At 35.3% G+C, this 27,521-nt stretch overlaps 1 protein-coding gene across 3 annotated transcripts; it reads right to left on the minus strand.

The window, feature by feature from the left end:
- Positions 1-382: 382 nt before the first annotated feature.
- On the minus strand, positions 383-27,491 carry BRD9 (bromodomain containing 9). 3 transcript variants are annotated; one of them, XM_032181439.1, is made up of 17 exons: positions 27,374-27,491; positions 26,220-26,440; positions 24,352-24,484; positions 22,498-22,558; positions 21,436-21,580; positions 20,157-20,267; positions 19,204-19,316; positions 16,047-16,179; positions 13,828-13,903; positions 11,913-12,008; positions 10,944-11,076; positions 10,076-10,187; positions 8,394-8,432; positions 7,706-7,777; positions 5,915-6,017; positions 4,206-4,373; positions 383-2,591 (listed from the first exon to the last, which is right to left on the minus strand). In XM_032181439.1, exons 1-17 carry the CDS (start codon positions 27,444-27,446, stop codon positions 2,491-2,493), a joined length of 1,890 nt encoding a protein of 629 aa, XP_032037330.1. In that variant the 5' UTR covers positions 27,447-27,491; the 3' UTR covers positions 383-2,490. The 3 variants fall into 3 exon arrangements, with proteins under 3 accessions (XP_032037330.1, XP_032037329.1, XP_032037328.1); XM_032181438.1 differs by having other exon boundaries at positions 19,204-19,319; XM_032181437.1 differs by having other exon boundaries at positions 19,204-19,379.
- Positions 27,492-27,521: the final 30 nt, after the last annotated feature.

The following is a 27,521-nucleotide window of genomic DNA, read 5'->3' on the forward strand; positions in this document are numbered from 1 at the left end:
CTCATATATATATATATATATAAACACAATACATATACATACATACATACATACACACACACACACACCACTGTAAACCTGATTAGATGTATTCAGTTATCCAAATGCTGAAGAGGCACTGCCAGGCATTTTATGATGTGTACTTGAAGAAAAGCTTGGCTAGTTTTTGTTTTGTTTTTTAAACGTACTCCTCTCAAGAATTAATTTTTATGAAAATGTGATAGAAATCATCTACTTGTAAAATGTGGTCCTATTGGCTTCAAAAGATGTTATTAGCTGAATTCATATTCTCCTTATTTTTTGCTATATTTTTAAATGACACAAGCCAGGAATCAGACTGGTGGCATAGGTTACTTCTAGTAACATAACAGTGAACAACAGATGGTGTTTGAAAGATAACAAATTATTAATAATTAAAAATAAAACATTTCTCACAAACCTGAATCTCCATTACTATTTAAAGCCTACCATACATTAACATTTGCATTTCATTTGACTTTCCAAAAACATCCCACAAATTGTTTTATATCAAATCTATTGTCTGAGTAAAACAACAACAACAAAGAAATCCTCCCCCACCAAACATGCCTTTTGGAACATGTTTACTATATACTCAAATACAATCATTTCCCTCAGAGATGAGAATATATTTATCACAAGTTACTGATATGACCTCTAACTGTTCTCCTCCCACCCATTCTAGCTGTTGTGATGCCAACTTTTTTTTGTCCAACACAATATATGCACTCTGTAGAAGTCAAAGAGCTTGCAGACCTTTTGAATTTTAACAGATAAATAGTGCTATTAGCCAGCAAACATTCTATGCTACCAAAACTTTTGACATCATGATGAATTACAAAAATAAGATATTTATACCAAAGAATTACTTAGGTAAGATACTTTGATAAATCAGATGAATATCTTATCAGTCTTAGCGTTTCCTTTCAGTATTAAGTTGAGACACCAGAAAAATGCACTGGCACTGTGTGTGACGAATATGCTGCAGATCTGCACTCAGAGAACCGTAGGTATCAAAACTTCGGCAATCAAGAGTTCACAAAATAACTGATGAAGACAGAAAAGGCTTTACAGACAACGTTGATTTTGAGAGTTCTGTTTTCTGACTCTCACTTTTTATTTCTAACCTTTAAGTAGAACATTGTTCCCTTGAATATTGTGCCAACCTGACTGGGGGAGGGGCAAAAAAGAATTGATTATGTCTTTGATTCAATTCAGATGGTAGTCCACAAATGACTCATGGCAACAGAAAGAGCATGCTACTAATCCATAAAGGGGAAAACGCCATCATAATTCCTTACACAAGCATCGTAACAAAAGTCCTTTAAGTTGTAATAAATTGAACATAACATTAAGTGTTATGTTCAAACAGAAAACACGTATCCCTAAGGAGCAGGATGGCAGAAGGGGTGGAAGAGCCATCTCAGAGGGAGATCAAGAGGGAATGGAAACAGTCCCAACCACAAACATCCTGGTTTGAGTGAACAAACCTTCCTAAATAACAACTTTATCAAGGCTTTGACTTCAGCTACCTGATAAATTTCCTCAGTGGCTCTCACAGTTGATTTTGATTACAACTGTATTTTGCATCATGAAATACACTTTTTAAAACAGCACAAAAATTCAGACCAGAAGCTCCTAGTATTTCAGACTTATGAAAGATGAGGAATCAAATTCTCACCATGTATATTTGCAAACAAAATGTGTTTTTGTATTAATATTTACAAACCATTTTAAATCTGTAGCATTTGTCCAGCTTGCAGATACCAGTGGTACAACCCCTCCAATGCATCAGTACTGAATTCTAAAGGTTTTACTTTAAAACTAGTGAAAAACCACTTCTCATCAGGTATTTTTTTCATCCAAGCAAATATTGAATTATGAGTATTATATTTTCTTCAGTTTTAAGACACAAGGGATCACAAAAACATCCACCTTTTTTAGATCCAGGGTAGAATTAATGTTGTGCTCATTTTCACGCAGCTGCAAGTATTGTTACTCTCATATCAAGTATTCTCTAGGGTAATGAAACATGAAACAAGAATTTTCAAATATGGGGAAACAGAAACCACTTCCACAGATTATTATGATTAGAAAATGGGAAATGTTAATAATTATCACAATTCATTCAGCTTCATCACTGCTGAAATAAACTTTAACATCCTCAAAGAGAAATATTTAAGACCTGAACAGAAACTGGTACATGATTCAAGGGGAAACATTTTGTGATTGTTGTCATGATGATCGCTGTTTAGTTTCTATAAAACACAAATTCCGTAACACATTACTTACTGTTTTTCAACCAAGATTCAGCATATATGGCAACTTCATACAGGAGTCCTCACATGAAAGAGGACAAAATTGAGGTTTCTGCCATGTACAAAAACTTTATGATAACATAATACAATTAAAAAACAATATTCATACATACATATATATATATATTTATATATATATAAAACATAAAACTGATCAGTTAGTAGTAGCATTTGAGGTTTCTGGAGACTGAAGAAATTCATAAGGATCGTGAACCATGTCTTGTTGTTCTCCAACACTCAGATGAGAAGGACTTCCTGAAGCAAATGGGGAAAAAAAAAATCTAAACCTTTAGAAGTACAGAAAAATGACATAAACAAATAGCATGGTTATTTAGTATGTTGCCTTCAGTCTTTTAAAGCAACACAGACATTTAGATGACACTTAAAAAGGGAGATTTTAAAAAGAAACCACAAGATTCTTTAGTAATTTAGATTCTTTTTGAAAAAGCAATTATTATTATTACTTTGAGTTGAAGAATTACACAAGATGTTATTTGGATATACTAAATTACATTGCATACTTGCTTAAAAGTGACACCAAATTGTTGTGTGTTACCCTATCATCTCATCATTACATTATTCAGTTGACAATGGAAGGCTATTGCAAAATCCTACCTGTGACTTGTTGCATGTAGATATGCCACAGTTATGTAAATTTATATTGTGTAATAAACATAACTGTATAACATATTCATTAGTATTTCCTAAGAGCATAAAATGCAAGGGCATATTGTCATCTGCCAGTCAGCATATTTCATATAGTGTGTTTATGTGGCTAGGTTTTGGTAGCTGTGCAAAAAAAGTGGTGCAAAAGCTGTAGGAGAAAGGAGTGAGAAAAATGTGAAAAAAAAACTATTCAGAAATCAAGATCTGTGAAGAAGCAGAGGGAGGAGGTGCTCCAGGCATTGGAGCAGAGATTCCTCTGTAGCCTAAGGAGATGATAATGGTGAACCAGACCCTCTGCAGGCCATGGAGGACCCAACAACACAGCAGGTGAATATGCCCTGAAGAAAGTTGCAGTCTGTGAAGATCCCACGGAAGAGCACCTTCCTGTCAGGAGCTGCAGCCCTGCCAGAAAACCTGCTCCAGCATGAAACTGCGGCCCATGGAGGATTCCTGGAAAAGACCCACACTGGAGCAGTTCTTGAAGAACCGCAGTCCATGAGAGGGACCCATGTCTGAGCAGTTTCTGAAAGACTATCTCATGGGAGGGACTCTGCACTGAAGACGGGTAAGAGAGTTGAGGAGAAAGGAGCATCAGAGTCATGGACTGACCACAGCCCCCATTCCCCATACCCCTACGCCGTTCTGCAGGGATGAGGAAAAACTGGTGGTGAAGCTGACCCTGAAGAAGAGGGAAAGGGAGGTTTCATTTTATTTCTCACTATTCTACTCTTTTATTAATTGGAAATAAATTAAATTACCCTTCCTCAATTGAGTCAACTGTTTCGCCTGTTATTGTAATTACTGAGTGATTTCCCTGTCCGTATCTTGACGAATGTGTTTCTTTCATCATAGTTTTCTCCTCATCCTGCTCAGGAAGGAGAAAGAGACAAGTTTGGTAGGTAGCTGGCAACCAGCCAAGGTTAAGCCACCACACTTCATAATTATTTCCATCATGCTTAGTATAAGTCTAAAATAAGTAACTACAACTAATGTGCTTAATTCTACAGACCAGAACTATGTCTTCTCAGTTGCCTTTGCCATGTGTATTAAAAAAAAAAAAAGAAAAAAGTTACCCTGCAGTCTGCACGCTTTATTTTATCAGAGTAGTTTCATGATAAAGACCTATGTAAATTAAAAGGCAAGTTTTAACTAGTTTAAATTATAATAGAAATACTGTAACTTCTATGACACAGTTAACTTTACCAAGATGATGCTGGTCTCTTTCAGAGGTATTGGAGAGAGAACTCAAATTGGATGAAGGCCGAGATCCCACTCTGTCAGCTTGAGCCTCATGAAGGTCCTGCAGCAGCTTAGTTGTTTCATCCAGGTGTAAAGGGTTATCATCATGGTCAAGTTCCTTCTTCACTTTCCCTAAGGGCCATCAGTTACCAACCAAAAACCTGTAATTAGCATACGTGGACTGACTCATGAATTACTAAGTCATTGTAAATAAATTCTAAAGTAAGCTAATGCAAGTGTTCTCCATTACACAAATACCTGAATATTGCATTTTCCTCTGTACTTCTAAAAGGCATCAGCTGCAGTTTTCAGTTTCAAGACATACATGTTGAAATGCTTTTGGAGATATTGGAGGGTGAAGGAAAGAACCACGGGAAATTGAAGTGATTCTTAGTATTTAAACAGCTCTAAGAGTTAAATTTGTCTTTGTGATCTGTTAAACTCCAGACAGGAAATAATAGATCTAGTATGCTCCAAAGGAAGGGAAGCCAGTACGATAACTTAAACATTTAACCTAAAATACAGTTAAAGTAGAACATGATTCAAGGAAGTGAAGAAATCCCCATCACAGAAAGTTTGAAGGATGGTATCTTCTCCAGTTGCACTCATTTTACAGGACGCCAAAGAAAACTATGATGAAGAAAACATGCTGTTCATCTGAAGACTTAAAAAATAAAGTCTCTCTTCTCTTTGGACTGTCTTCAACACAGACCTTGCCTAACATTGCAAGAATTATGTGAAATAGAATACGTCAATCTCTCTCCAGAAACTACTTACTCAAGAAGTTTAATTATTTTAATTATTTAAAGAAAGACTAAAGCAGCAGCTTTCAATGCAGCAGGAGATTCATAGCGAAATGGACACCACCAAACATTACCTATAAAACAGGTATTTATTTGTGTTTCTGAAGTGCAGTAGTATTAGTGTGTGACAATATAATCCGAGCTTATTATTGCTTTTCAAAGACTACTGCAGATCTGTAGCCTTTATCTTTCAATCCCCTTTCTTATGATTTGTAATAGGTAGTTTAACATCTTTCACATACTGCAAAAGTTATCTCTGATTACATTCTTGAAGACATTTGGCCACCTCAGTAGCTTGCAGAAATGGGAACATTATTTGTAGTAGCATTTAAAGTACGATGCCTATGCCATATGCGGATTTGACATCATATCCTAATACTTTATACAGTCACCTTATTTGAAGCTAAAGTCTTTCCAACACCTGGAGGGTTTTTTTGTTTGTTTGTTTGTTTGTGGACATTCCAAGTAGTGATATTTTGAGCCTTGTATATTTACTTACCTGTTTCTGAAGTTATTTCAAAAGACAGCATCTGAAGCAATAACCTTTCTGAGCCAAAGCTCCACATTAATTCCTAATACTTGGTTACTATGTACACATAAACCACAGGTAAAGCTATCAAAATGTGGAGGTACAAATACTTTGTTTCCTTCAGTGGTACAAGAAAAGTCACCTTTGCTAGCACATGAATGTCTCAAAGGAAAAACAGACTAAGGTTTCATTTATGTTGTACCAGCCCTAGGCTTTTAGCTACATTAACTGTAGATTTATTACTACTTTTAGAGCACTTTTTCTTCTTAGCAAATCCAGCTGTTATTTTGCCTAAATGGCACAACTAAACCATAACAGATGGCTTATATTTAATTACTTACCTAATGAACTTAACATGGAAATATCAAGAGATACATCTGAATATGGTTTCATAGAGAGAAAGTCCAAGTCAGAAGTGTTACCATCTCCAGCAGATTCTCCAACCTAATTAAAAAAACAAAACAAAACAAAAAAAAAACAAACAAACATGAAAAAGGCTAACAGTAATGATAAGTTTCATAACAACTAAGAGTTTAAGATTAATCCATACTCTCAGAAGCATGCACTATCAACACTTGAAACTGGAACTTCTATAACCATCTTGGCAAACTTTCACGTCACAAGCCAAATGTACCACCAGGACAGGCCCTGTCCAATGAATCACACCTCACAAAAGGTCCAGAAAGCAACCTCCAAGGCAGCTCAAATATCTTACATCTCAACATCAAGGACCGTTGAAACTAATATTATCAGATCATCTCAAACTGAATTTCTTGCCAAATTCATCCCTGTCCCACAAAAGAACACCGGGGGAACCACTCCCTCACAAACAACTCCCAGAACCCCTTTTCCCTCAATGCAACACTGGATGTACTGAAAATTTTATTAACTAATACAATCTGTAAGGTATGCCTCTCTATTCTAGACAGTATCAGCTGGAGCTGGACACTCCATGCTTTTGGATAATGAAACAGAGTCTGCATTTTGTTTCAACTGCAAGACTTCTATTTGCTATTACATGGCAAAAAGCAAGAGATCGAAGTAAGAAACTCATTAAGCTTCAAAATACATTTCAACAGAATTCTTCGAGGTTGCCTGGTCCAGCAGGAGGAATAGGACATGCAGGTATATATACAACCTGGTATTTCCTTTTTGTATTTCTAGAAAAGATAACATAGTAGTTTTATGAATTAACCTAGCCAGTCACCTTCTAGATAAATAAAAACCCTTCCATAAAACTTAAGTTTCACTAGTCCTTATAATGTAATCTATATCATTTAAATGTGAATTGCCACGGAATATGGTACATATCTTATGTTGTCACAAATAATTTGCAAGATAAAATTACAGAATCACAGAATTGTCTAGGTTGGAAGAGACCTCAAGATCATCGAGTCCAACCTCTGACCTAACACTAACAAGTCCTCCACTAAACCATATCCCGAAGTTCAACATCTAAACATCTTTTAAAGACCTCCAGGGATGGTGACTCCACTACTTCCCTGGGCAGCCTGTTCCAATGCCTAACTACCCTCTTGGTAAAGTTCTTCCTAATATCCGACCTAAAATACCCCTGGCACAACTTTAGCCTGTTCCCCCTCGTCCTGTCACCAGGCATGTGGAGAATAGACCAACCCCCACCTCACTACAGCCTCCTTTTATGTACTTATAGAGAGCTATTAGTACCACTGAAAATACATTAGCACCACTTAAAGAAATATTTATTGATTAGTAGCTGTTATAGCCTAGGATATGCTTTATTTTCCCCTACTTTCCAACTTACATTTTCAATAGATTGGGCAAAATTGATAAATACTGCTTTTTTTCCAGTTTAATGGCAGGTTGAATCTCAAACATTCATCATCAGCCGATCAACTATCTTTCAGATTCCTAAGTGATCTTTCTGACATTGGGATTTAGCTACGTGTACTGTGTTTGTTTAATTAACAAGGGAATAGAGAAAAATTGGACTAACACACTAACTAAAGTAAACAGTGTCAGATAATCCTTTTTAAGTACTGAACTTATTCTAGATACTGAAATTTTAAACCTCTACCTCAGAGCATGCACGTTCTTCCACTGAAGCACAATGAATGTACTCTGTACTCCCCATTTTCTACAAACCATTTTACCATGATCTGTTTGGAAGAATCTGGGCAGGTATTACGCAACTTGTGTTCTTCTTTTATGAGAACTGGCAGAACCTAAAAAAAAAAAAAAAAAAAACAAATCACTTTAGATCTTAGCATTTTACAGGTTATACTTATGTTTCCTAAGAATATTCCTAGCTTGTGTAATTGACTGGTTTACCACAATCAGATCCTAAAACAACACAGAACGCTGTCTTGTTTTGTGATGTTTGGATAGATCCACTAAAAGAAATTAATAAATAAAGATTAGCCCTTCTCTAATGGATGACCACACACATTCACGTGAACAATTTAGAACTAGCCAGGATTCTAACAGACCATTTTTTCTCACAATACAAAAAAGGGTCATAGAAGGGCTTGAATTGGAAGGGACCCTAAAGATCACCTAGTTCCAAGCCCCCTGCAGGAATGCCACCCACTAGATCAGGTTGCCCAGGGCCTCATCTAACCTGTTCTTGAATACCTCCAAGGATGGGGCATCCACAACTTCTATGGGCAACATGTTCCAGTGCCTTGGCACCCACTGAGTGAAATAAATGGAGTGTTATATTACACAGAATAGATGAACATTAAATAAATTTGAATGTTCACAGCCCAGACAATATCATGTTCTCTACTTCAAAGACCAAGACATTTTTTTCAATTAAAAAAAGGCATCAGTATAACTTACTTTAACTTCATCCAGTGGTTTTATCGGGATGTTTCGTCTCTGGAGAGAAACAGCAAGAATAACTTTTATTCAACATAAGACAAAAGCTTCTCTTTTGTACAACTTCAAGCATATTCAAATTTCTAGCTTTATTTTGTGTGAGAATCAAGTATTTCAAGTATCTGTAATGAAATTACAGCATAACTTTTATTGTTTTGACATATTTTAGTATTATGCATTTTAACCAATCCTTGAGTCCCCTTACGCTATTTCTTCTATCTGTTAACTTCATATTCAAGTGCAGCATTTTAGTCATTACTTCAGTAACTTCTGATTCCAGATCACTTAATACTGCGCTTTCAGAGATAGTCATTATATGTAGCAGCACAAAATACTCAAGCATAAAATACCATGGCATGTTGCTATTGAAACACATTTAATTGCACAAAACCTCCTCATTTTCACAACACAACTGGACAGTATTTCTTAGTGTGAAGAGCCACTGACCACTTGTTTGAACTTTCTTAACAGAAAATTTATTCTTTCAATATTCATACAACAAGGTAGCAAAAATGGTAAGGTGTGTGTTTTATTTTACAGCAAAGTTGCATACTTTGTATACACACATTTCCACAAGTAGAAGAATATTTAAAATATTATTTTAGAAGACTTTTTTTGAACTAATACTTTACATTTTTTTTCCTGCTAGGGAGGTTTCATATACAAACTTTTTTTCCAGTCTGTACTGAAAAAAAAATACCCAGAAAATGCTGATGGGTGTTCCGTATTTTTCATTATATTTTCTCCTTGTACCCCCAAATTAACCACCCTATCCTATATTCTAAGGTTACAAAGGTTTACCATAATTTTATTTTCACCATGTCAGGAAGTTTGAATATCTTCCACCTCTCCTCCCCTTCTCCATTCTTTACTTGTAGAATCAAAGTGTCATCATTTTAACCAGCAGGCATTTATTTCAAAATAAGAGTGGTTTTATGAGTGAAGATAAGATGAAACAAGATTCTGCAATTTCTTGTAGTTTATTTTGTCTTAGACTAGCATTCCTACTAACATCCCCAAATGCAAGTATTTCCACTGGTATTATACACGCATCTGAGAAAATTTCCTCTTCAGTTTTAGTATGGATCTTTACAGTAAAGTGCTTTTGGAAAAAAGCTAAAAGTTTTTATTTTAGACATACTATGCGAATTTAAAAGTTAGCACTGTTAGGTAATAGGTATCAGTACAGTGGTATTAATACATTCTCCAATACTTCAAATTATTAACCCTTCCACAAAGAACACATTTTGTATGTAAATGAAAAAAATAAATCCTTAAAACAACCTTTGCATTACAACTCAGAAGCAGAAACTTAAGTCATGACATTGTGTGACAGGCTGCACACAGCCTCAGTTTGTTGGTCTCCCCCCCAACACTATGCTGCCCTGCTCGCTCCCTTCTGCAGTCACCTGGTGAACCACACTGGAGAACTGATCTAGCTGAGGAAAAGGTAGAGGAAGATTACTTCTCTACTGATTAATTCAGTTAGTAATTTGGTTCACCACGTGGTTCTATGAACATCTGAGCCTGCACTGCTTAAATTGACACTGGAAAACAATGCCACTCAAAGAATATTAAAAAACAGATACAGGCCCATCCTTGTTTTCATGAACCCGTGACATTTCTGTGCATCAAGGACACACCTGCTTTAGCTGATAAACGGTTTTGGAATGATCTCCATTAGTGATCTGGTCCAGAAGATCATCTACTATTTTCTTGCTGTAATTTCCAGCATCCTTCACAAATTCTTGTAAGCTAGTAGGAATGGAGATACATCATTACAGAAAATGTTTACTTTCATAAAAGGTAACTTGTAAGTTTTTCCTCAACCTATGGTGCATTACACATACATTTTCCTTCTTCTTTTACTCAATCATGCTTCTTTAGAAAAGCAATTCAGGCATTCAAGTTTGTTTGTTGTTTTTTTTTAAACCCACTCAATACCAATAATATTTCAAGAGAAAATTTGCTAGTAATTATGAAAAACAAATTTAGATATTTATGTCCTTCCTTTAAAAAAGAAACAGCAACAGCAGCAAAAAATCTAAGAAAACAAAACAAACTTCAGATTAATTCTCTCCCTCCAAGGCTGACAATTTAATGAAAAGTGGCATTTTCCTTTTCAGGGAGCTCTGACTGTTTTGAAACTCCCCGGAGAGAAAAAAAAAAAATATGTAATTTGTTTTTAAAATTCATTGAAATCTACTACTTATATATCCAAAACCAGTTACTCCTGGGTATAAAGCAAATGGCCAAATAACTAGCAAGCAATAACATCCTGTGGTCAAAGACCCATAACAACAAGATCTGGAACAGTCTTAAAATAAATGTGCAAATTACAAAATAAGTAAAAAATACTAGATCACCCCCCCCCCCAAAAAAAAAAAAAAAAAAAGATAACAGCTAGAAGAGGAAGAGGATTTGGAGGCTCACAGATGACATTTAGTCCAAAATGCTTTTAGTCATAAAATTGCGCTGAAATGTTAGACATCTTAGTAAGGAAGTGTTTACCTTAAGGCACACTGTATCCCAGTTTCATCACCATATGCTGTGTATAGGAGTTCCATTTCGTCTGATTTCAAATCATGAAAAACAGAGTTGTTTTGCATGGAAAGGGCTGTACTAGCACTGGTAAGAAAGGTAACTAGACAGGTAGAAATAAGAGATGACAAATGATTAATGCAAGTATAAGAGATTACTTGAAAAGGAGATCATCTTTTTCCTGAAACGTACAGGAAAGTGTATTGCAGTGCTTTTTTCTTCCAACAGAAATCAACTGCAATATCCAAAGGAAACTCTACAAATAATTTTAACCAAATGAACAAATGCACGTATTACCACTAAAAAATAAAAAAGTTAACTGAGTCCCTCTCTTTCCCCTAATACCAGCAACCCCAATTTTACCCAATTTTATATTCCTGCACTTCAAAAGAGCAAAGTCACTGAAAAAATATTGAAGTTTTTCTTCAGCAATTTTTTTCAATCAAGATTTACCCAGGCAATTTAAAAAAACAACACTTGCATGGTTTATGTGACACTAGAGTGCTAAAAAAACAGTGAGTTAGGAACTATTAGAAATGTCAGTAGTGGAAAAAAATGCACATTTGAGTTGATCAGTGCTCTTGTTTGTGAAATTCTTGCCATATGATACAACAAAGCAAATGGCCAAAAGTTTCTTTCTCAGCTCTAAATGCTGTTGCTCAGGAAGAAAATATTTTCCTCCACAGAAAATGGTGTACCTTAATAAAAAAGCTTCTATCATACTTTCATTAATCAATAATCTCCTAAGTAAGTTATGTTTAAATATGCAAAAAAGTCATTATAATTAAAACTGCATTCCGCTGCAAATGGAATAATTATATATTATACAAATATCTGAGTGAACTTTTCCCTCAAAGACAGGTATAATCTGAAATTATCTTTTATCTAGGAATTGCTCAACTAAACCATCACAAAGTCAGAACATTCTTTGGAACTTACCTTTGTTTCTTCGTTCATCTTTAAAGCCCAGTGTAGTGAAGCCAGGTAATAATTTGCTTGACAGTGAACTCAGATCCACTGGGTGAGTCTCTTCCTCTAACAATTTGATTAAAAAGAAGATAATTTTTTATTATTTTTTTTAAATCTCATGTTTAAAACTTACTTATGGTGAACATTTAGCTGTTGCTATTTTAAAAAGTTGTAGTTACTGTAAAAGCAAAATTATCATTTAAGATTTATGTTTTTATTAAACATACATAAAATAATTTAGGTTCTCCATTTAAATTTCAGATACGTGCAAAATATGTTTTTATCTCCTACTTAACTAAGTAAGTCAGAGATCTTGTTATTTTACTTGTAAAGCATACAGCACCATCTGAAGTTCTTTTGCCAGCTGATTCATAAGCATCCTACATCCAGATTTTATGAAAGCAATAAAAACAACATACAAAATAAGAGCAACTATGAATCAGTAGTTTGCCTATAGAAACCAAAATAATATAAAAAACCTTGCTAACGTTACTACCACTATGGCTACAGCAATATTCTTTTTTCTAAGGTTCTGAGAACTGCTTAATTAAAATGGCTAAAATAATTTGAAATATGTTTTCATGATAAATAAATAAATAAAACAAAACCAACTAATTTGTATTTAGGACCCTTCCAGTTACTTTAAAATCTCACTGACTATGTTATGAAATCAAGCAGTAATTATACTCAGTTACTGAATAACAGAAAGCAAATTTATCACTAGAACCGTAGTAGGATAGAAAAAAAATAAACTACAATAAAAATTCATATTATAGTATTAGCTGTAAATTCAGTGTAACTACTATTAACTCTACAATCAAGAAAGACTATGGAACATAAAAACATCAGGAAGCAGTACAGTACTTTATAGTACACAATGAACATTTGCTCTCCAAAAATTACCATCACTACCTAAATTTTCAGTAGCATGATTTCAGAGGTATTAATCCCATTCATTTTATTTGTTCAGAAATTCGTGCATGATGGCAGCCAAAATGCTCAATTTCATTCCAGAACAATTTAATCCCAAATGAAAAAGAATGCAGACAGTAAAGGAAATACAGGTTTGCATCTCCTTATCAAAAAATCAACTGAAATGTGACTACCCAAAAGGGTTCATGCATTCCTGATACAGGTAAGATGTAAATCAATTCCAATCTCAAAATGTACAGAGAAAGGAGTACTAAAATCAACATGACATGTGGCAGCATGAGTACTATGCTATGTCATTCATTACAAACTTTGAAGACTTCTTTTTAGTTTTGAGCTCAAAATACAGAGAGGAAAGTGTAAGATAATATAAATAATTTGTGGTAGTAACACAAACAAAAAGCATAGAAAAGATTAAGGAACTACAGAAAAAATTAGCAAAACTTAATTAACTTAAAACAGAAATTAAACCAGTATTTTAGAACAGAAATGCATATACTGAATCATCTTTTTCCTGTTTTGAATCTGTGCATAGCACATTCGTGTACCAGTATAGTTCTTTCATTCACATTTTGTCTATTAAATGTTAATAGTCTAGCTACTTGGAGCAAAAGCCTGTCATGCAAGTTCTCTGTAAAGTTGTATCAACATATAATTGCTTATAAGGAGACATTATTTTACCTCACTATTAGCATCATTAAAACAGAGCATCTGAAAACCTGACAGGTAAAGAGAAACATCTCTTATTTAGTACCTCCAAAGTAAGCTGCTGGGGAAAACTGTTATGGGAGTACAAATTTACTAAAAACAAACAAACAAAAAAACAACAACAAAAGAAACAAACAAAAAACCAATTCATCTGTACTGCACAGGATCTGTACATACATTTAAGATTACAAAATCTACTACATCATTCAATATTAGAAAGGTTTGCTTAGAAGATTACAGCATTTACCTTCTGCTTCTGGATCAGATGAATTTACTACACTAAATAATAAAGTTCCATCTCCTCTTTTTTTTAGATAACCAATCTGTAAATACAACCACAAAGACATAGACGTGATCATTCAAAACAGCCCAAACTCAAAGGAGATGCCTGTTTACAGAGAAAATTTTAAGAAGCATTTTTAGCTGTATTCGGATCCTGTGAACTAGTGTTTTATGTGCAGTCTACTTTACTTCTTATTTTCTAATCTAGACTGAAATACTTCTTTATGCATCTCACCCGCAACTTTCTCTAATTAAAGAAGTACTATCATGACCACACTATCCAATTCCTAAAAAGGAAGAAGCGCTGTGACAGGCCTATCAGGGCACACATGTGATGGTAGGAAGACAGAAAGAGATCTAGCTGAAAGATGATAGAACACACTGACCCGTAAACATCACAGGTCAGTGAGATCACAGGTCTGTTTGTTGCCACATATGAGGCAACAAACTAAGCGTGAACCATGCAAAAAGTATTGTAACTTCTCAGTGAAGACAAAAAGAAATGTATATTCTACTTAAATATTTCCAATTAAGTTTAACAATATACCTCTGCTGTTGTTTTTTTTTTGTTTATTTTTATTTTTGCTTCCTCTAAAAAGCTGAAAACTCTGTCTGTACACAATGCCAAAGCTAATGAAGGAATTTAAGAAAAAAGAAGCAACAATGCTGGAGGTATGAACAAGAATAATACCTTCAAGTGACGGCAAAAGTTAACAACAGGTGAACTTCAAGTATGTGTCCGTGTTGCCTACTGCCGTCTGCAGTGTGTTGTCTAGCTGATCAACAGCCCAGATATAAAGAGCTGCATACCTTCCTTGAACAGCACTGGCTTGCTCTCTTCAAAGGTGACTGCTTCATGAAAGGCATTTTTGGTAATGGTAGCAAGTAGCAGAAGATTGACATTGCTGTGGGTTTTTTTTTTTTTTTTTTTTTTTTTTTTTAAAAAATATTTATTTATTTTTAACAAAGAAGAACCACTCTTACTTTAGAGGTTTCCAAATAGCCTTCAATCCTAGTGAGTCTTCTTCCTAGCTTCAGAAATACACCAAAGAAGCTAAACTTTCTCCCACTGTTCTATGATGCTTCTCTTCCTAATCCAGCTGAGCCTAAAGTGACTACAGTCAAGAGCCGTGGTTCAAGAAATACATTTAAGTTGGAAAACACATTACTATCACTAATGCTTCAATGCAAGTGTTTCTTCTACAACAGTAGTTAAAAGATCAGGTTGAAAATGCAGGATTTAGCAACATCCTGAATTTTTTTTTTTTTTTTTTGATCACAGTGGTCACTACTGTATGTGACAATGAGAAATCTGGTCAAAGTATAATGGTGTTAATAAGACTCCACATGATGCAATGGAGACAAGGTAACATATATATCTCAACACAGACATGTAGGGAATGCCTTCAGCATTCACTCCAAACCCTAGCAGGAAGTAACAAACAAAACCACACAGCTAAGAAAAATATAGAAAAAATAAGAAAAATATACAGATCGTGCTGAAGAAAATGTACTGAGCTTTTCCTATTAGTTCCTGGAATAGCATAAAAAAATCAAATACTTTGAATGGTAACAGCATCATGTCCAAGATGATCAAGCTTGTGGTAAGCACTGTCCAAAATTCCCACCCAGACAACCCACTGCTATTTCCTCCTGGTCACTGAAGGATGTCTGTATTTTGTAATCACACAAGAATGTGTGATAGTTGACAGCCACTACCGGTAAGTACAAGACTAGAAGAGGTTCCAGACTTCTCACTGAAAACAGCAAGTTCATACTTAAATACTTCTTAACTCTGTTAGGATCAGGGAGGAATCTTAATAAACCTTTAACCTATGCCAAAGTCTGTTCCTTCTGATGTTGCAGCATTAAGAGTGCCATGTTATTTTAATCACTTTCAATACTACAGGTTGCAATTAAGGAAACCAGATCAAAGGCTGACCAATGTTCACTGCTTTCTGCAGGTAAATTTTTAAAGACGTTCAAAGCATTATACAACTTGAGATCCATTTAGGACACCCTAAAATGGGCTTCAGTGGGAATTAAGTGATAGACAAATCACACGTGGCATACGTTACCCTTCCTAGATGCTACAGTCTCACCGCAGCACTAAAGCCTATTTTCCAAGATGCAACAATGCAATTAGGCACATCATGGAATTGTGAAGTTGGTCATGAAATAGACCTTGCTGTTGGGAAGATATCGATTGATCCTATCCCGAGCCTCATCTGCTGCATGTTCCACTAGTGCCAGGACGTGTTCTTCAGCAGTGCTGTCTGTCAGGCTGCACGCATTTCCCTCAGGTTCAAATATGCAACTAAAGAAAGAAAAGAGTAGTAGTTGTAGAAATTAAAAGATAAAACAAAGGGCTAAAATTCTGAGTTTGCTAAACAGATTAGTCCCACTCCATTCCCAGTGAGAGTCTACTTTAGCATTTCTGTAGAATTATAATCATACTACGAAACTGAAGTTTTTCAGCAGAAGCTAGCTTATTAACTGTTTCTATACCTTGATGGAAATAAAGGAAGAACTTCAAGACAGAAATTGGGATTATTTTTTTTTTTTATATTACTACAAGGTGAATGTTATATGCATCCCTGGTGTTCCACATAGACAAATATGCTATTACCACAAATGCCAAACAGAACGATGCAGGAAAGAAATTACGTGATGAGGGAATGGACAATCTGCAATTCTGTGGGGAAAATATACAAACAAACAAAAAAACCCCAACATACTGCAATTATGAGGATTATGTCATGTAGTTCCCAGAAAGAATAGGACATTGCTCCCAGTCAAACAGAGATTCCTTTTAACTCCTACGTTTGTCAATAACGACAATCTGTGTTCATATTCAGTCACACCATTCCTGTTTATCTTTTAGTAGATCACTCTTCATTACAGCACTAGACAATAAAACGTAACAAATAAGCACACCTCAAATGGAAAAGGACATAGTATCTTCACTATTACATAAAAATAGAGAAAGGCAATATTGCACGAGGGAATGCAAAAGTACCAGAAAGATGTGGCAGTCTTCATTAAATATATAAGTAAACCTCTGCACATCAAAATCTTTTAGGGTATTACGTAGAGATTACACACTAAGGGCCAAACACCTTAGGTACTAGGTAAGTGAATGTAGAGCACCTATACACAAGATCCATTTCCTTGTGCCGGGTTACCTTCTTCTATTTGCTTAGCTAAGATTTTTCTTTCTGTATAGAGATTCAGATCCAATACACAGAAAGCTTTGCTATTAAAGACGGTGAAAAGATCATAGGGTCATGAGAAAAATGTGTTAAAGCTTTTTGTTCCGTTGAAACTTAAGGAAATGGTGCATACAGCAGGAAACTCCTCGAAAACAGATACTTTCTATCACTCTACAGAATGCATAATGGACAAGAATTTTAAGTGAATGTTCAGCAGGTACACTGGACAAAATTTTCAAAAAAAGCTTAGATATTAAGATAATCAAGTCACTTTCTAAACTACAGCACAGAAGTCTAAACTAACACATTTTGAAAACATCGATTTCAGCTCTTTGAGCTGTGAATTGTGAAGGCAAAAATATCTCCTCTTATGTCTGATTCACTACCCAAAGTTCTTATTGTACATCAAAAAGAATATTTATCACACTGATGCCAAAATACAATTGGTTTAAAGGTCAAATTAATTAGCAGAGATATAGTTCAGAGTACTAAAATTACATAAACACTGAAAAGAACAGGAAAGTAAATTTATAGCAAAACTGATCCCAAAGAAACTGGAAAGCAGTATACAATTCAGTCATGTATTTCACATATTCTTGACTATGTGATTGCACATTAAGGTTGATTTTAAAGACAAAGCAGTACAGTGTTGCTTGGCAGTCTCAATTTCCTTTTCTGTTAGTTCTCTTTGAAGACAAGCACACAAAAAGTGGCAAAATACAAATGTACTTCTATAAGGTAGTTTACTGAAGAACTAATCAGAAAAGGAAACCTATTGTTCTGGGTATCATACAAACCAAATAATGGTATAAAAAAAAAAAAAAATCTGTAGGAGGTCCCATTTTACAGAAAGGTACATTCAATTAATTCCTGTATGTAATCTATTAAACACAATACGCTTTGATCATTGCCTGTTATACAGCAGCAGGTGTGTTTCTGTATGCTGACCTCAGAATAGCCCCAGAATTACTCAGTTTAAAAATATTTTGAGAGATACATATTACCGTCTCCTATTGCCACAAAATACTTTTATTCCCTCAGATATTAAATAGAATTACAAAAATGTTCTTGTTACACTAAACATGTAACTGTTTAGAACTCTAGAACTTCTTTTTAACAAAAATGTGAGAGCATCGAGTTGAAATAAGAAACTACTTTTTTTCCTCTGGATGTCTGAGAGAGACGACTGCAGGACATATCTCCATAATCAAATTATTTGTTACATAATTAGCAGTGCTCTGTTACAGTTTGTAGATTCCATCAACTGGAATTTAATTGACAAATTGAATAAAAATCAATCTCTAAAAGCTCTGCAATCTATCCTAGGACATCTACATAAGATGACATTCATCTGATGAACGGTAAGATGATAATTTCCTTCTAAATCAGGGTTTCTGGTACAATCTCCTCATAAAATAGAAAATAAAAACCTATTAAATTTGTCCAAAATTAGGTTTTAGCAGTAAAGACATGATTTTGTGACAAGGAGATACCTGTTGCTAGAAGACAGCTATTTACACTACCAATGTATTTTACAAAGAAGCTTAGTAAGATTTCACTGGGAAGAGGTTATCATCTGCTGTAGAAATAGTCTTCTGTACACCTGTATCCTGCCAGAAAAAAACTAAAATAAAATCATTTTTAAATAAAAATCATTTACTGATCTGGTCCACTTTCCCTCTCACAAAGCTACTGTTTAGATTTTGATACACACCAACACTTTTTTCTTTTTAAAATAAACACAGTGATTTTCCATCAAATTTGACATATACCACAAGATCAAATTAAAAAAAATCAAAGTTATGACAAAACATGAAAGATTTGTGTCTATGTTAAAAACCCTACTTATTTACTGCAGATGTAAAGAAGGATAAAATATTAATATATACACATTAACTGTAAGCTAGTGTTCAAAAGAATATGCAATAACTCTTTGAGTTGCTTGTTTCAAGTTGGAATATACAGGATTATTAAACTACCTCTAAGAAATAATAAATAAATTAAATTGCTCATTTATCCCATGGACCACAAGGAAAAAGGACACAAGGAATCTGTTCTCAATTCTTTGCTGCTGTCTGATACTACAAAAACTGCAACAAACCAGTAAGCATGCCCGTTAAAACCTTTACCTAATAACTTCTTTATTTTGCTTTTTAGATTTCTTGGTAGTCTCTACTTGTACAGGAACAACTTCAGGGACAGGTTCCTCAACTGATGCGTCTTCATCACCCAAAAGAGCTGCCTGCTGAGAAAAATCCATGTCCTGCATGAACGACATGCTGCGCTTCAAAGCTAACAGCCGTTCCTAGAATCAGAAAGGACAGAGCAGCAGGGACTTAACCTTTCCCTCATAGCCAAGATGCTATGATAATGGGATGGGATGGGAATGGCCATGGCCTTATTTTGTTCTTAATGCCTCGTTTCCAATGGTGATGCAACATGATTTGGTCATGGTAGCATGGCATCAGAATTTCTGCAGCCCAACTATCAAGAGGGAAACAAACAAAAACCCATGCATGTGCAAAGGCAGCTGCCTATTTTACACAATTCTTACCATAACAGACCTGCAACACAAACGTTCACACACACACACACACAAAAAGGAGCTCAGAAAAATAATTCAATTTTACAGACTAAAAACTGCATTTTAATAAAAAAAAAAATGCGTGGATTTGCACATGCAGATCTGTGAAATACCTGAAACCTCCCATACACCCACCACCTTTAAAAAAGAAAGGCAGAAATAAAACTTAAATAATATCTTATTTTCAAAGTTGAACCCATAAGCAATGTTTTATAGTTGGACTTGAGGCACTTCCACTGACGCTTGTGGAATAAGCTCCTACAGACTTCAGTGGTGCAGATGAGGCTGATAAATAAAGGTGTATTTATAATACAAATGCTGTCAAGCCTCTAAATATAGCAGCATAAATAGGTACTGCTATAATTAATGGCAGATGGATGAAATAACAACACTTATTAATTATGTTTTTTTTTTTTTTTTTTTTTTTTTTTAGAATGATTAATAAACCAACAACCCCGAAACAAAGTATTTCTGCTTTGTTTTTAATAGGTCTCTTACTTTGCTCATCATCTTAAAGCCTGTGTGTAGTATCTTCTTGGCTAGCTTGTAGTAAACAGTATCTGGTCTGTTGTACGTCATTGCATTATCACACATAAGTTTAAAATCTGCCTGTAGAATGCAAAAAGAAAAGCTGTTAAAATTTCAAACTCCTTTGTTAAATGACTGGAAGTTACCATTTCATCAAGGCAGCTCTGTCAAAAACTTTAACCACAATAACATTCTAGCACCAAAAGCAGAAGACTCATGGAAAGCCAAAAGGGAAGACTAAATTGTAAATGTTTTTCTCTTTTCCCTTACTCAGAATGCTCAGATTTGTCTGGAATTGTTTTTCTTTGTGTATAAACAACTTTTGCCTATACATCAAATGTAATGTTTCCTCCAAATAAATATGTATCAAACGGACAAAATGTAAAAGAACTACTATTTGTCAATTCACTCATAGGAAATCTAAGCCATGTTTTACTCACTTTGCTGGATTTTTCTAAGGAAGGAAAAAAAAAAAAAAAAGAAAAACAAGCCAATGTTCACAGCCAAGGCTATTATTTTCTAGAGTGGTATTGATGTAACAACACTGAAGGCAGCTGATGGAATTAAATGAACTGCTTAAATAAAACTTTCCTCCCAAGAGCTGACATCATGAAAAAAAATAAATAATCAAACTGTACTGTCTGTAAAACAACAATGCATTCAATAAAGTATTACAGCAATGCCGATACCCAACATCGCTAAGAGAAGTTGCCAATAACTCTGCCACACAAGTTCTGCCAAAACACCATTCCAAATGAAGTTACATGGAAAACTATATGCAAATACACAGCTGCTATTGTATCTAACACAAAATGCTTTAGTATCTCCAGTTTTCTTGCAGATGTTTAAATTACCATTTATTCAACCTAACCCAATTGAAAAAGAAAAAGAAAAAGAAATAGGAGAGAGAGAAGAAGAGAGAGAGAGAAGGATCAGCTACAGGTTCCTTAAAGCAACTTAATACTTTGTAATATTCTTACTCATGTTTACATCTAGAAGCATGAATTCTATGTAACTTCAGAATACGTACTTGGTTTCCGCCGTAATTTGCAGTAGACTGTAGTAGAATAGGAAACTAGGAAATAGAGAACTTCCACAGTGATAAATAAAACAACAAACCCAGTCTAATACAAAGAATATACTGAGTTCTGAACATATGCATGATAAAATAATTTAAGAAAGGCCTCTAAAGTTAATCTTCAATTTCTCCCTGAAGCATTCTGAAATAACTAAATCTCTACCAATTCACCTTGAATTCAGTGACTGATTTGTATTCGTTTGCTGCAATTTTTTCCTTCATAGTACCAAAATCCATGGGGTGCTTTATTATCATGGAATATCCAGGAGCAATAGCATCCGTGACTGGAAAAGCAAAAAAACCATGAGGATCTTTCCTAAAAGGGAAAAACAAAACAAAACACTTTTAGCTTTATATAAGCAAACAAAATGGCCCTTGTTTCTATACTATGTTAATGGCATAAAATGGGCAGTCTTTTTAAAAATGACTGAAAACACTCTCCCAAAACAGATAAATACTTGAAAAGGTCCCTGATGCAGGAGAAAATTTTGATTATGCATGTGCAGACTTTCTGAAAGAGATTCATCTAGTTCTTGAATTATGTAATTATTTCTTGTATGCCTTCTCTATTTACATTCCAAATGGGTCTTTTGGCTTCACTATGTGAAGAGGCTTCACCTCTTTCAATCTTCTTGTTCATAAGATCCTCTAAAAATAACTGCAGTGCTTACAGTTTTACGTTAGTTCTAAATTCAGCTTCTTGCTATATAATTAAAAAAAGCAAAATCAAAGATTTTTTTAAATTTTCTTTTCAAAATACGAGCTATAGGGTTAACATAAGAAAAAAAAACATGCAAACAATAAAATAAAAAGCTCTAAATCAGAAGATTATCAAGCAAGCAATATGTCAAAAACATATTTGCTCTGGCATCTGTCAGAGGACGTAGAATAAAACACAACTTCTTAAGAACAGTTCCATCTTTAAGCTATTACAATTCAGAACTGTTTTTTTTTATTCCCTAAATTCTGTCCTCAGTATTTACTAAATCTTCAGTTGCAACACACCCTACACCCAAAACATATCATGCTTAACCCCAGGCATTGCTGGTAACAATATTCAGCAACTAATCTTTAAAAATTAACAAGTCTGATGCAGTTGCAAGTTACCAAACATATTACAGCTACTACAGTCATTTAGGCATTATTTGCAAACAGAAAACCAAGATAAGTTTTAAAGTAACACGTATGTGCTAGGCACTGTCAATATAACTAGAGATACAATATACTTAGTACCTTTGAAGCTGGCGAAGGAAGTGTTCTAGTAATTGCTGGATTGGTGTGCTCTCATTTTCAGCTGCAGTTTGAGATGGAAACATGGATAAGTGCAATGAAATAGAGAATACAATAATAAAAAAAAAGCCAGACAAAATTGTAATTACAAGTGCAACTTGTTCTGGTTTAGAGATAAACGAGATACATCACATCAGATAATCTATTTATAAGCATACAGTAGTGATTTATTCATCTTTATTACTTAATCAGTTTTAAACATAATAAATTAAAAACTAGTAGATATTAAATTAGATGCAAAAATGCTAAGTCTATTTATTAGTTTTAAGAAATTTTATTAAGTGAACATAAGGTGTTACCTGTTTTTACAGAAAAGAAAAAAGAAAAAAGAAACTTTGCTGCTCAAGCAGTGCACTTGGGAAATCCACATTCTGATGTTTTACCAGTAAAATTTTAATAGCTCCTTTGCCATAACACCAATGCAATTAGCACATCTGAGATTCAGTCTAATATTTCAGTCAAAAAGAAGAGTGACACACAGATGCAGACTTTCAGGAAAGATAGGTATAGATTAAGATACTACCTAATGTACAGATTAAATGATAAATGCTACAAATGTTAGCTACCTGGTCCATGTATATGCTTAAGAGAGACTGGCTCTCTTGTGAAGTTTGAAAAATTAAAGAAGCATCCAGAAATCTAGAATTACAGCTCCAACTCTTCATCATGAAAATGGAGAAACATTTCCCTTCTTAACCAAAACAGCTAAGACAATTTATATGCTTTCACATATGTCTTTTTATGTCTTTTATATGCTTTTCACATATGTCTTTTTCCGAGCAGATGAAAAGAGAACCCTAGTTAACGTAGGTGGCAGCTTCTAGCCTGACAGCTTTTCAAGACTCGAGACTATCCAGAGACATAAAGCTTTGATCAGAAAGTATCAGTAACCCCTATCAGGGCACCTTTACATTTGATGGACAAACTCCTAATTTAATATTAGAAGTCATTATAAGTAGTCATAATTGTAATAGCCATAATTAAAAATTCCTCAACAAATGGCTTGACCTGTTAACGGGCAGTGTTTTCAAAATAATACATTCCTAGACATAACATTTACTACTAAGTTCCAATTCAAGGCAGATATGTACTAAGATCATGATATACCTGAACATTCTTTCTAAGAAAAAGCTTCCACTGAAAAGTGTTGAAAACCCGAAGGGATTAAACATGCAGAAATTACCATATGCAACTGATATAAATGTTGGCCAGTGATGAGACTTAAATAAAACTGGTATGGAGTTGTAGGGACTATGGTCTTTAGAGACATCCTATCACAACTTATCTGCCATACTTTTGATGAAAAAAGTAATACTCAAAACTTAAATACTTATATACTTACATACTATATTAATATACTTTGATGCTTAAAACTCCACACAGACTATAAAAAAAAAGACTGTAACAACAGCTAAACAGTCTACAAGATTTTTCTCTTGAACTGAGCAAAGCTTAATTTCAGACATTATGACCATTGCTCTGCAAACCCCAAGGAAATGCTAAGGGGGAGGAATTGTGGAACACAATGACACTTTATTCCACTTAAGTAACAGGAGCCTGAAACAGATGTCTTCAGCATGTTCAATCTATGAAAGCATACCTACTAAAATGCAGCAGCATCAAGAGGAATATTGATTTTTCAGACAGTGTTTTCAACATTCAGAAGTTTCTGTTAAGTCTCTAGAGTTCAGAAAATTCTCATGGAAATTTTACATGCTGGTACCTTGGCAAAGGCTTGATTACTCTGTCGGCATTTTTAAAAGCACTCAAGATGATTTAAGTTTTCACACTGCTCACCTGGCTGATTTCTGCATGCTCTTACAGGACGATCTGGAGGAGGTTCAACCTCCACTTTTTTTCCAGGATCAAAGTCATCAGTTTCTCCTTCAGTGTCACACTGTTCTTTCTCCCTTTTTCTCTTTTTCTCTTCCTAGTACAGAAGGAAGAAAACAGGTCTTAGAACATACTTGGAATGTGCTATTCTACACACAAGAAGATAAAGACAGTATTTTTTCATTTGGAATATTCAAGGTATATCTGACCCGTAGCATGTAATAATACTGTTTGAACAATAGCGTCACTTCCACTGCCTCTTGTCAATTTTTATTTCTCTGATTATGCAATAGTGTTTACCTTTTTCCTCTTTGTATTTAATGCACTACTGTTCTCTCATTAGTTCCTAAAAAGAATGTTAAATTCTGAAGCTATTTCCATGCAAAACTGCTTGTTAATACCCACATCAGAGAGTAAACAACGCTAATTGCTGATTCAGTAAAGAACAGTCTGCACATCTGTGCGTGTTTTGTTGCTTGATGCATTAAACAGGAATCAATAAAATAGGCAATAATTCAGTAACAGTACAAAAGAGCCAAAAGAAATGCTCTGGCAGGGGTGGCAATTGCTGATCTCTTCCTGAGCTTCAAAGCAAAGACATGCTCGAGTCATTCTTACAGTAACTACTCATGTTTGCAATAGAAAAGCATACTTTGATTAACCTTGTTTAGACTACAGTGTTATTACTGATCTACCATTAGTTTCTTTTGTATGCACCAGTAATGAAGTTCTGGAGAAAAGAAAAAAAACCAAACAACAAAGCAAACAAACAAAAAAAACACATACACACCAAAAACACACACCCGAGAAAAAGCACAATGCCCTTGCATTAAACATGGTTCTTTTGGTACATTTCAACTCCCAGACCTACACGTAACTGAAACATTTGAAAACATTTCTACAAGTTACGTTTTCCTCTCTCTGTGCTGTGTTCAAGAGCTTCTGAACAATCCTACAAAATACATCACCTTCAAGTAAACCGAGCCCAACAAATCAATTTGAAAAACACTTTTGCCATAAACAAACACAAAGGAGTACAGAAAAACTGTCAGATGAGAACACGATGACAGCATAGAACTCGGAAAGCAAAGAGGTCAAAGTACGATTAGTACACAAAATCAGTATTATTAAAACAAAACTGTAGTGTCAGTGCCTTCTTGCCAATTTCAGGCTCACTCCTCAACATGAATCGTGTCCTTAGACATCACTAAGGCGATCACAATTTCTACTAACAAAGCCCCAAAGCCACAAATGCAGAAGTTATTCTGAAGAAGAGATGGTAAGACTATTGTATTACAGTACTCAACAGAGCACATTTTAAAAAGCTGTTTTGAGTAAACATAAGTTTCAATGTCCAATATCTTGTAACGTCTTAGGGACAGAAGTTCATTCTGGATTTATTTGAAAGAACAAAAATACCCTCTTCAAAGGGTAGCAAAGCATGTTTCTGACCTGGGTGAAACATGAAACATCAGATTTAAGAACAGAAATAATTATATCTAGAGACAAAACAAATGGATAGGAGAAAAAGCAGTTGAATAATGTAAAATCTTGTTTCTTTTAACAAGTCATCACATAGATATTACTCTTCCAAATGGAAGACATGCACAAAGTCCCATACAGGGGTTTTCTACAGTTGTGAAGTGTGAACATTTTTTGATTTGCTCTTGGTTGAAGAAGTTTCCAAACAATGACCTTCCTACAATACCAATTAAAAAAAAAAAAAAAAAAAGAAAAAGAGAAGTGTTTCTGTACACTGAACCAGATTTTACATCTGATAAGCAAGCATGTCTGAATCCAGGTATATATGAATTCTAGAAGTAACACCTTACCTTTCTCTTTCTTCTTTCTTCATCATCAAGATGCTTTTCCTTTTCTTTCTCAGACTTTTTTTTCTTTTTTTTCTTCTTCTCTTTATGCCGTTCTCGCTCATGATCTGATCTGTCATCATAGTAACTAGAATCATGCCCTGACCCAGAAAGTTCAGTCACTTCACTGCCTCCAACTTTAAGTACCAGTTTTAAAGGTTTTTCCAAAGGCTTGTCCACGTAATCTAAAAAAAAAAAAAAAAAAAAAATCTTATTAGGGATGCTTCTTCTGGAAGTGCTGTTTACAAGAATCTGCTCTGGTTTGAAAAAGCATGCAATACGTTCAGAGATAAATGCAATTGCAAAGGCTAGTGAATCCACGTTAAGCAGCTGCTGTTCATACATTTAATATCCTGACTTCCAAAAACTCAGAAAATACAAGGAACTAGCTCCTTGGCTCTCCATAAAAATATCATAGATACAAGTGTAGTTCTGGCATCCTACTATAAGTGCAAGTGTTAGTGCTTGCAAAACACAAACTGTTTCGAAGCCACAACCAACAGTAACAGTAATTATTTCACTGATTTTTTTTCCTGACAACATTTGAACTGTTTGCTAGAAGCATTTCTTGTATCTGCTAAATGACTAATTTTTCAACACGTCCTCCCACGGAGTAGAACCTCAATTGCTGCACGAGATTCCCAAATACATCTAGAAATGTTCCTTGAGTTGCACAGCACGACAAACGCTTGTCAGAACAAGGTGAAAACTCGTATCACTCGAACACTGATATAGTAACGAAAATCCCTCAACAAGAGCCGTGCAAACCACGAAGACACCCGGGCTCAAACACACCGTGACACTTCACGCCAGTGTACCAGCGCCTGCTCTGTGTCCTCAGCTCGTCTCCCGAGCCGCCATCTGCTTCAGCCCTGTCTCTCCCGCCGAGGGGAGTCCCTGCTCTCAGGGAAACGCTCCACTCAGCACTGCCGTTCCTCCACGCCCAGCGGCTCACCCCCGGAGCGCTCGCCCACGCAAACGAAGGCTTCTCCGCTGCGACCCAGCCCACGAAGGGATGCCGAACCCTGCCGACAGCCACGGGGACAGAGACACGTCCTCGAGCACAAGGGGGCGCCCCCCTCTCTCGACCGCTCCCCCTCGCCCCCCCGAATTCTTACCGCTGTACGTGGTGGCAGAGGCCGAGCGCCATTCCGCCTTCTCCGCCTTGTGCTTCTTGTGCTTCTTTCCCATAGCAGAGCCGACCCCACCAACCGCAGGTTCCTTTCTGCCCGGAAGCACTCGAGGCGGAAGGGTTCTCCCCCTCCC

Source organism: Aythya fuligula, chromosome 2 (genome assembly GCF_009819795.1).
Source record: "Aythya fuligula isolate bAytFul2 chromosome 2, bAytFul2.pri, whole genome shotgun sequence".
NCBI classification, from domain to species: Eukaryota; Metazoa; Chordata; class Aves; order Anseriformes; family Anatidae; genus Aythya; species Aythya fuligula.